This window comes from Lycium ferocissimum, chromosome 3, assembly GCF_029784015.1.
Source record: "Lycium ferocissimum isolate CSIRO_LF1 chromosome 3, AGI_CSIRO_Lferr_CH_V1, whole genome shotgun sequence".
Classification (NCBI taxonomy): Eukaryota; Viridiplantae; Streptophyta; class Magnoliopsida; order Solanales; family Solanaceae; genus Lycium; species Lycium ferocissimum.
Window position 1 is genome coordinate 67471255 of NC_081344.1, and position 11047 is coordinate 67482301.

The 11047-nt window shown below is 35.2% G+C and overlaps 1 protein-coding gene across 7 annotated transcripts in view; it reads right to left on the minus strand.

Moving 5' to 3' along the window:
• Nucleotides 1–9086, minus strand: part of LOC132050492 (probable protein phosphatase 2C 26) — an 80384-nt gene extending 71298 nt beyond the window's left edge. For 3 of the 7 annotated variants that reach the window (XR_009413430.1, XR_009413429.1, XM_059441755.1), the window contains exons 1-9: nucleotides 8808–9085; nucleotides 8079–8130; nucleotides 7133–7212; nucleotides 5673–5754; nucleotides 5207–5277; nucleotides 5022–5098; nucleotides 4830–4927; nucleotides 3994–4117; nucleotides 3825–3907 (exon numbers count right to left, since the gene is read on the minus strand). Coding sequence is in view for 4 of the 7 variants with exons in the window: in XM_059441755.1 (XP_059297738.1) it covers nucleotides 3825–3907; nucleotides 3994–4117; nucleotides 4830–4927; nucleotides 5022–5098; nucleotides 5207–5277; nucleotides 5673–5754; nucleotides 7133–7212; nucleotides 8079–8130; nucleotides 8808–8962 (822 nt within the window). In the remaining 3 variants the exon portion in view is untranslated. Of the gene's footprint in view, nucleotides 1–2808; nucleotides 3249–3336; nucleotides 3387–3824; nucleotides 3908–3993; nucleotides 4118–4829; nucleotides 4928–5021; nucleotides 5099–5206; nucleotides 5278–5587; nucleotides 5755–7132; nucleotides 7213–8078; nucleotides 8131–8807 lie in introns of those variants that run through there. The other 4 variants (XM_059441756.1, XM_059441753.1, XM_059441754.1 and 1 more) reach the window with 4 other exon arrangements.
• Between the last annotated feature and the right edge of the window lie 1961 nt (nucleotides 9087–11047).

Here is an 11047-nt window from a genome sequence, read left to right on the forward strand (position 1 = left end):
GGTTCTTGTGCATTAACAGTGAGGAAAGGGATCTTCAGCATCCATTCAGCGTTGGTAAGTGCCCTGTCAATTTTACTAGACACTGTGCCATTACTCCATGTGTATTCTCTCCCAGTAGTAGGTAATTCAGTCAGGGCATTATCTAATAGAAACTTTCTGAGATCTCTGACCTCTACATCTTGTATATCGCTTCCATTGATTCTGTCTTGAGCATGGGCCACAGCATTGAAGTCCCACATTAGTATCCAAGGATCATGTGTATTGGCAGCCAATCCACCCAGATCGCTCCAAAGTGATTTCATGTCCTCAACTGTGTGCAGGCCATATATTGCTAAGAACAAAAATCGGATATTCATGTCTTTCACCAACACCATACCATGGATGAATTGAGCAGTCATTGTCAATTCCTGGAATCCAAAATAAGATGGATCCCATAGTAACCATATTCTACCTTTTCCATTCGGATTATAGTTGTAACACCATTTCCACCCCCTAAATATCTTCTTAATCACCTTATCAGCTAAGGATTTTTGTACTCTATGTTCCACTATAGCAATCATCCCCACTTTACTATCTATTATAAACTTCTGCAACCCTCTATATTTAAAGGCTTGATTCAAGCCTCTCACATTCCAAGTGACAAGGTTCATTGATTATGATAAGGTTGAGACCGATCCTCCTTTTCCCTTGTCTGACTACTCTGTCCACTATTCATTGGTACAATTTGAGTTTGAGCAACCATATCGCTCCCCGTATCTGCTAGTGGACTGAAACCATTCATAGAACTTACTTCTGGCCTTTTAAGTATTTGTACCCCTCCTCTGGCAATCGATTTTTTTGGCACCTCATTCCACTGTCCTTCCATCTCCCTTGTCTTTGGAGTGGTGTTAGGTTCAGTTCCTGATTGTGCAGTTGTATACCTTTGTAGTTGCTACTGTTGGTGGGTTCTCACTTAGTCCAGCATTTCCTTTCTTCTTTGGATCAGCCTGTTTCATAGTAGGTCAATCAGTATACGGCCTTGCCAGCCAGTCCTTCCTTATTTGCTTTGGAGGAGCTACTACCTGGTGCCGTTTGTTCTTGTTGCAATCATGTCCAACCTGCAGGCAAACCCCACAATAGACGGGCTTCCAATCGTACTCCACCTTTTGATTAAACAAACGTCTATGAACATCCATCACCTTCACAGTATTAGGCAATTCCATAGTAATATCCATTTCTACTAATAGTCTAGCATTGGTTATTCTATGCTTTTTTGTGGAACAGTCATCTGCGCAAATTGGAGTCCCTAGACTGCTCCCTATCCTGCTCAGAATATTCATACTCCAACAATTTAGGGGCAATTTGGGGAGCTTCACCCATAGTGGTACAATTTTCAGGACTTCATCAGCGAAATTGAACCCAGGGGTCCAAGGTTTCACAATGGCTAGTCTATTATTGATCATATGTGGGTCTGAATACAAAACATCATTCCGATCATCGTAATTAGTGAATTGAATGACGAAGTACCCATCATTATGATAATAGATCTTAGGTTGCATGTTGAATTTCCATTGACTAGCCAGGAACCTCTCAATAGCAGCAATTGTTGGGGAATTCCCCACCACGTATAATATAAGCGAATGTTTCCACTGCTCACTCTCCTGTTCAATGTCCGATTGGAGTAGTTCCACTACTTTTTCGCCCTTGTGTATCGTCGGAGCAATGAAAGTGAGACTCATACCTCGAGCTGCAAATCTATTATCAAACAGTGAATTCCATGTTTTCTCCTTGTTTTCAGGGGCGGCTAGGTCAATTCGTCGTTGGGCAGTTTGTGATTTATTTCCCTGTATCAATTTCCCTGCCATACTATCTGTTCCCTGTGTAGCCTCCACTGCAATTGGAGTTGAAACCCTACCAGATACGTTTCCCCCAGCCGGTACTTCCAGATCTACCATTTTTCTAGCTAGTCTGGGCCATTCTTCTGTCACCTTTCCTTGCTCAACTGTTAGAGTAGCAGTTGCTATTGGGTCGTTTTTGTCAGTAAATTTCCCTTTTTTAGCTTGCTTGGACGCTCCACCGGTAGTGTCATCTTTCTTCGGCCTTCCCCTCGCCATTCCGGCGAGTGGCGCAGGTTAGACGTTCACCCTAAGCGTGCACCTGGAAGTTTCAAAGACACAATACTAACGTGCGCCCAGAGAGAGAAAGTTCTTGAGAGAGAAAAGAAAAGATTAGCAGGAAAATTAGAGTATTTTTTCACATTTCACGTGCACCTTGTATCCCATACAGATTAGATAAATTTTTTTGTGGTGTTGCATGGTGTCAATATTGAAATATTCAACTAAATTTGGATTTACACGGGAAGGGGGCAAAACACTCCTAACAAGGGTAACTCCATACCCAGGGCTCAGACAGATTCAGAATTATTAAAGCATTGTGTTAAAAGATCATAATCTTTGGAGAAAACTACCTCCAAATACTAAGTAAAAACAATAAAAAAATTATCCAAGTCTATCCTTGAGTGATTATGAGAGTGACACAGCAAATTATTGAATTTTCAAGAATTCAAATCCTTTTCTAAAGTAATAGGTTGAATCTCTTGGCATTTCGCTTTTATGTATTGTACATGAATAGATTCTTTGCCAAATACTGGTGACATTCTTATGAAAAATAAATGTGTTTCACCAATTTATTGGGGTTACTTTCAGGGATAGTCATCCCACTTTCAATTTATAGACGCAAGGTCACAAATCAAATTCTTGTAAAGGAAAAGTAATTCAATTATGTCTATATATCATCGGAAAAAATAACAACAGAAAATACAAAATTCGATCCAGGAAACACAAGTAGGTGTATGGATTAGATGATTAAGTGCCTTGCCAATGGAGACTGTAGGTGTTAAACAAGTTACTGAAGTTAGTAAGCTTTTCATGGTTGTACTTATGAACAATGAATAATTCAAATCGTCCCAAATGTCATATAGATTTTTAGTGCCAAACATTGTCTTACGACAGATAACACGATACAGAAACAACTATCGAGTGTTGTTTGAAGCTGTTCTCTTCTTACCTCATCCTTCAACTCGTAGTTCAAAACACCATCCAATTGCCCAAAGATTCAGGAAATCGCACCCTGCCAAAGTCTTGGCACCAAAGATATATTCACTTGTTCACGAGCCTTTTCTTTTTTAAAATATCGGTAGTGTCCAGGCTAGCTTGTTCACGAATTTTTCACCTTTCCAACAATGACTGTAATATCGTCGAGCTTTCCTCCTGTTCAATGTTATAGGAAAAGAAACCTTGTCAAGCATGTCATCAAGAAAATAACAGAGGGGAGCGAAAAACGTTCCTGCTAGTCATGCCTGTTAACTTCATTCCGAAAAATTTCTTCCACCAAGGAACATCTAATCCCTGTCAGTCAAAGTGATGCTATAATAAGTATCACGTTATACCGCTACAGACAAAGCTTTCAAGGACAATCTATATATATTGAAGGGGAAATTTCATAAGTAGTGAGATTAGTGCCTTTTTTTTTTTTTTTGCAAAAAATAGCGATATTTTTTTTTTTTTCCAAAACATAGCATATACACTGGATGCGCATGCATACAATACCAATGTATATACACTGACACATTGAATATACACTGTTAGCATATACATAGTATGCGTGCGCATACAAGAATTATGCCTACAATTTAGGGACACGTGTATCAATGTATATCCGCTATAAAATGTAAGATATAGCTGTGTCTTGTAATTATTTAAGAGTACAGCTATAAAATGTAATTATGGAGCATAATCAGTTACATTAGGTACTTTTTCCTATATTCACTGAGATTGAAAATTTACCCTTGCTCTAGCCTCCAGTGAATAGGGGGAGTCGAATTTGGTATCCACAGAGTGGTTGCGCGCCAAGTCAGCTAATGCCTTTGCTAACATTAATACCAAACCACTAAGAACACCACAGAATTGAGTCGATGTTTCCAAGCAAAATTTAGATTAAGCAGAAAACAAGTACCAGCATTAGAGACATCATCATTTGTGGTCACAACTGAAACGATCTCTTGATCGAAAACATTATCAAAGAGGCCATCTGAGCCCATTATGATTGTATCTCCTATTTGCAAATCCACTGTGCTAACCTGTGGAAAGAACATACACAGAGAGGAGACAAAGAGCGTGCTTACTCTAGTAGTCAAATACAACATCAGAAAATTTCTGTGGTGCAGCAAAAGAAACCAATAGCTACTTTCTTGATAATGTGTACGAGGCGACAGAAAATACCCCCTAGGACATGTAGGCTTATTGGACTATGAGTAACAGGATTTCTAGTGTTAGCAAAGCACACATTAGAGAAAATTGTTGGCCTTTTTTTATTTTTCGCCCGTCTGCCAAATTTAATTACGGGCGCTAGCCAAAATATACAAAACATATACACCAACTATGTATATAATATGTATATTTATGTATAAATATGTATATTTATGTATAAATATGTATATTTATACTTAATATACACAACATATACATTTGCCAACTATTATTTTTTAAGGCATTCCAAAAAGGTAATTATTCCCAAAAAAAATAAAAAATAAAATTGTCCATCAGGAAAAGAGAATTTAATTACCTAGTGTCTTATAATCTGGATTATGTTAGTACCAGAAAGCGAAGGAGGTCTTAGAAAGCTTTTTTTTTTTTTTTTTTTGTAAAATTTTGACAGCTGAGGAAAGACTATATAGTTTTTCCTCTTCTCCTAACCAAATAACAGTAATGACATGGAAGCAAAATAGAACCAAGTCCATTTTACTCAAAAGATATAGTGTGATATGATTCACCGTATATAACTTTCCATACTATGGCATCAAGGTACGTTTGAGTAACAGCCTCTGAGCTCAACTGGTATGGGCAGTCAAAATAGTGTTCTAGTGGAAATGTGGAGAAAATCATCTGACCTGCATCCAAATAGGTAATAATGACATCAGATGAATTTGAACGAGGAGACTTTAGAAAATTAAAGTCACAGAAAAGAAAAATATGAGTTTGTACCTTTACGAATGACCCGTAGTCCACAATCCCCAACACTGGCTATCTTCAGAATTCCGTCCTCGAGTGTAGAAACAATTCTATGTGCCAGGTAGAAAGCCACATTCAATGATAATAATGAAGTTCCTCAATCTGGATGACTATCAATGCTCAAGAAGAACAATAGCTCTGAAGATAAAGGAACCTACACCGTAGCTGAACCGATAGATGATGTAGCAGCATGGGCTCCCTTTATGAGAATCCGAGGATCATAATTGACCTGCCAAATTTGGTAAACCAGAATGTCATAGCTAAGAATTCATAATAATTGATTAATAGCCTGTTTGGCCAAGCTTCTCCAAGGTTAATAGTGTTTTTTTTTTTTTTCTTCTTTTCAAAATTGAGGTGTTTGGCCAAATTTTTAGGAGAAGAACAAGTGCTTTTGAGAAACAGAAGCTGTTTTTGAGAAGTTGAAATAAGTAGTTTTTCCCCAAAAGTACTTTTTTGAAAAGCATTTTTAAGAAAATACACTTAGAAGTACTTTTTAGAAGTTTGGCCAAATAGGCTATAACTCTAGGTCGATTGCTTACACGGAAATACAGGTCACTGTTGGTTAATATGATGCGACGCATGAAACTAATTTGAAACTTAGGTATGTCTCTACAATGTCGGTACCTCCGCATTCCTCGCCAAAGAAGAAACATTAGACACCAATTCTCTGGAGAACAGTGCAGGATCCACGTTCTTTTCAGCCCAACTGCCAAAAACATTTTATGGAATAAATTATAGGTTAGATATTTATGCACCTTTGAGCCACGAAAGTTTAGGATCAAAATATTGTCATTTGGAGATAATGCCAGTGGATCATTTGTTGATTGCTGCGTGTAAGCGACATAACAGTTGGAATCATAGTAGTTTCTTATTAGCTGATAAGGTTAGTCGTAAGAGATTGTCAGTATCCTTTTCATCGCATAATCCTCTTTGGAGAAATCCATCTATGAACTAGTTCTTTACATGTGTATGTAATTCTAAATTAAAAAGATGAAATTTCAATTCCCGTAAATATACTACTCAGAAGTTAAAACAAAGAATTTTCATGCAGCAGGTTCCCCTTCTTCTACTAATGCCTTTGTCACTCCAGTTGAGTTGTAGTTTCAATCTCGATACAAAATTAATCAGAAAGCTGATGGTATCATTTAGAAGATTCAACCTAAGCAACACTGTATTGTAATATTCATCCTTATATATGGAGCTATTGGAAAGTGCACCATCCAATAAAACATAAGAGGGAAAAGATTGAAAAGAAAAAAAAGAGAAGGTTGCACTTGTTCATGACATGTCATAGAAGAAATATAACATTTTAAAATATACCTTATACCAATCCATGTTTCTGTGAAGTTTACGGCCAAGTTTGAGAAAAGAAGTTGCCTTCTCATATCATCTAAATATAAAATTTCCCTTATTCATGATCACTATGGAGGAAGGCGAGCAAGATTTTGGGTGTCAGTGAACTGAAAGCAGGTATACGCTTGTTTCCTAATTAGTTCAGGATTGAGGCATAGTTGATTGATAGGTTGATTTGATTGTTAAGTGACAGTAAATATGCTCAATTTTTGATAGGTTGATTTGATTGTTAAGTGACAGTAAATACGCTCAATTTTCTTTCGTCGCCTAAGAGGAGAGTCTCCACTTGGCGAGTACAACTCGGAAGTGGAAGCTTGTACTCATTGTTGATTTAATATAGTGCAAACATATAATTAAAGACATCTCCAAATGGGAGCTCAGTGAGTTCTAGACCTCCAAAATCACAGGTAGAAAGAAGTCGACAACAACAGAACAATACATGTAAACGTCTCATATCCATCTTTTCTAGTGAGATAGAAGGCCAGACTAGCATGTCTACAAAGTTTAAACTTTCCTCATTTCAAATACAAGACGTGTTCAGACTAACAAAGTCAAAGCATATAATTTTTTGTATAATACTGGAAACCAATTCCTTAAAATTCTACACATTTAGAAATTACATAAAGTTAATATGAATTCACAAGTCTTCATAGTTAAAAATAGTTTAACATATGACTGCTAAAATTATGCCAAAGAGTTAAATGTTAAGCAAAATAAATTTAGCATCTCACCCGGAAACACCATCAGCAACAGCAATCACTTCCCCATCATTACTGCTCACAAAGAATGCATCTTCTCCACCTTTATCAACCTTCAAAACATAAACATGCAACACCAGCCAATGGTGGATGCAGATTTAACTCAACACTCTCTTTGTTCCATTTTATATGACACTCTTTCCTTTTTAGTTTGTTCCAAAAACAAAGAACACAATTCTATATTTGAAAACACTAAGGAGTCGTTTGTAGGGTGTATAAGAATAGTGCTGAATAGGGTGTATTAGTAATGCAGGGATTAGTAATGCAGAGATTAGTTATGCTGAGATATTTATTATTGACTGTTTGGTGTGGTGTATAAAAATAACATGGATTGTATGATTTCTAAAAAAGTCATTTGTTTACTAAAATACCCTCCACATTCTTTAGCATTGACGGACTTCAAGGGCAATTTTGTTTTTAACCATGCTTGTGCATGTATTAATAGTCTTGGTATTGCTAATTCCATGGTTTGCCGTGTATTAGTTATACATAGGATAATACCAAACAGAGCGTATAACTAATACGATTAGTAATATCAAAATAAATACGTGTATTATTTATTTATTTTTTCTAATACATCCTACCAAATGGCCCCTAACTTTAAACTTCTCTTTTTATGCTTAATGACATATGCCTTTATAACCATAGAAATGTTAAGTGTTATGGCATGTAGACCAAGGGCGGATGCGGGCTTGAAATATATGAGTTCGGTAGAAACAAGTAACTTTGGTCCAAACCTTATATATGCATTTAAAAATTCACTAAATATGTACAAATTATTACATTCTAAACGCAGTTACTAGCACTTGAGGTCGTTGTCCTAGAATCCAGAACCCATAAAGTTCAAATCCTTTTGTTTAAGAGAAAATTACACAACTAAAATAGCCATTTTAGAAGAAGAGAATGCATTAGTACTTACCTTGTTGGGATGTGGAATTAGGTACGTTCCAACACTTAATGACACCTCTTGCCTGCAAACAAATAGATGTGGATACACCGTAACCATTAATTCTTCGTGACAATAGATATAAACAAAGATAAACATATAATTTTGAGATGATCATAAAAAACACACCTGAACTATCACTTTTTCGCGAATTTCACACCTCAACTATCAATTATTCCTTTTTCCTACCTAAACTATTACCATCTATGTATCAAAACACACATAGTTGAGTACATTGTGATAGTTCAAGTAGAAAAAGAGAACAACTAATAGTTGGGGGTATGAAACTGCGAAAAAGTGATAGTTCACATGTGTTTTTAACCATTAACTTAACTACTATTTTTTTAATACTCCTCCCGTTTCAATTTGTTTGTCTGATATTGACTTGGCATGGAGTTTAAAAAAATAAAAATAAAAAATTAATTTTGTGGTCTTAAATTAAGAATAGGTAGAATATACCAAAATATCCTTTAATTTTGTGGTCTTAAAACCTGCCACGTGGACAGTTGTAATTCAAGAATTGTCAAAAAAAAAAAAAAAAAGTAAAACAAACAACTTGAAACAGAAAGAGTAGTTCATATGTGTTTTTGATCATTAACTCTTAAAATTTTCTAATAATTGATATGCTTACTGGTTAACTAAGCAAAAAATTAGAACTATTGTGAGTTTTTTTTTTTTTTTTTTTTTTTTTTTTTTTTTTACCTGGTAGGAGCAGAATCCAGTGAAGCACAGTGAACAAAGCTTTGTTTCTTTCTGACAGAAATTGAGCTAATTTTTTGGGAATTGAATGAATTACTAGTTGAATAGAGTAAGTGTTGAGAAAGAGAAATACAAGGCCTGATAGTGGAAATAGCCATTTTCCCGCTTAATCCAATCTCTACACAGTTTGCAACGTAGCCTTATTACAGTTAATTATCGCACAGCTTGGATTTCGAAGGGGATGTGGGTACGTCATTTGGCCACGTTTCCGGGTCCTTTTTAGCCTTTTAAATAAATTAATTTAGGAAAAAATTACCTAATTTAACTGATTATGCTCCATAATTATATTTTATGGATGAAAATAATAATAATAATAATTACACTTTATAACGGTATTTATAAATAATTATAAAATATAGTTGTATTTTAAATTTATAGCAGAATACAAGTATCCTTAAATTAGTATAATACTTGTATGCACGTCCATACTATGTGTATGTGTTGTCAGTGTATATATACAATGTATCAGTGTATACATGTTGATATTGCATGCTTGGACATACTGTATATGCTACATTTTGAAAGAGCATGCATACAGTCTATATGTTACGTTTTGGAAGAATGCACAAGTAGTGTATATACTACGTTTTGAAAGAAAAATACTACTATTTTTGAAAAATAAAATAATATTGTTAATTTTTTTTGCAAGAAAGGCACTAACCTCACTATTTTACAAAAGGTTCCCTTCAATTAATAAACCAACTTATAATTCCAATCTAGAACATTTCATTTCTGAATAATTAGCGTCAAGTTTGTCTATAGAGGCTTTGAAAGGACAAATATATCAAAGAAAACTAGAGTTGAAACGAATTGATTCAAGTAATTGGAGAAGAATCAGGTAACTACTAGTGAAATATGTATTTCTTTCATCATATGTATTTCAACCATAGAATGTTGAACTTTTGATTAATGATAGGATTAAATTTTGAGGCCTCAAGCTCACGCTTTAGCTACTTGGGGGTTAAGTCAGTAGTGATAGGAACTGACTCAATTATAATTTGTAGTAATCAAACTGATACTTACTTGAATGATTGTATTACAATTGAATTACTGAAAGCAAGGGATATTAGAGAAGAAGGAGATGAGAAGACTGAGAGATAGGGGACGAGAGGAACAAACATTTCCTTTATAATACGCATCTCACTCGTCTTTCTAACACACAATCCTTTTAATTAGTTGCTAATTCAGCCTGGATCTCAAATAAAACTCTCCAACATATCACTCGGCCCAATAATCTCAATTAAATCAGTCTTCATCACCAATTAGAGCCCAGAACCTTATAGATCCAGCTCGGTTCATAACAGAATACAACGAGTATGGAAAATTCAATTAGAAAAGGGCCTAAAATACCCTTCAACTACCGGAAAAGGGCCTAAAATACCCTTCATCCACCTTTTGATCCAAAAATGCCCTCCACGTTTATGTTTGGGCTCTAAAATAACCTTACACTTATAAGACCTATCTAATTAATTAGCCACATGTCATCCTATGATTGGTCAACCTAATATTAACTTAAATTAATTAATTAACCCCCACCCCTCACCATTTAATAATATCCAACGACCCGCCCCAACAAAAACCCCAACCCGTTCCAATTAAATCCCCAATTCTCACCTATCAAATAAAACGTACCCCTTTCATCATAAACATAAACAACCGCCACACACTCAAACCCTAGAGCCCTTTAACCATTTTCTAGTCAAAATGTCGCTATTTTCTACGTGAATACGTTCGTTTGTTGAAGATTTGGACTGTACGAGTTTTATTCCTCCTATTGAAGCAAGTATTCCTGCATATTTCTTATTAATTTTCAGGTAGGGTTTATAATTTTTTTTTATTGTGCGTGCGATTTGATGTATATTGTCGTTTTTTGTTGATCTTCCATGTGTTATATGCTTATTTTAGTCATCTTTTGTTGTTGTTACTCAATCATATTAAATAAAGTGTCACAAGTTAGGGTTTTTTTTATTGTTGTTTGAAGTTGGAATATTTTGTTGATTGTTATTTCAAGTTGGAATATTTTGCTAGTTAGACCAATTTATATGCTTTTTTCTCTCTTTTTTCCCCCCTTTTTTTCCTTCTGTTTTTGCATTGTGTATATGTGTTGGGTAAGGTTTATTTATGTACAGCTCAATTTTTATTTGTTTTTGGTAATTTATTCAATGTTTTTGTCTATCTAATGG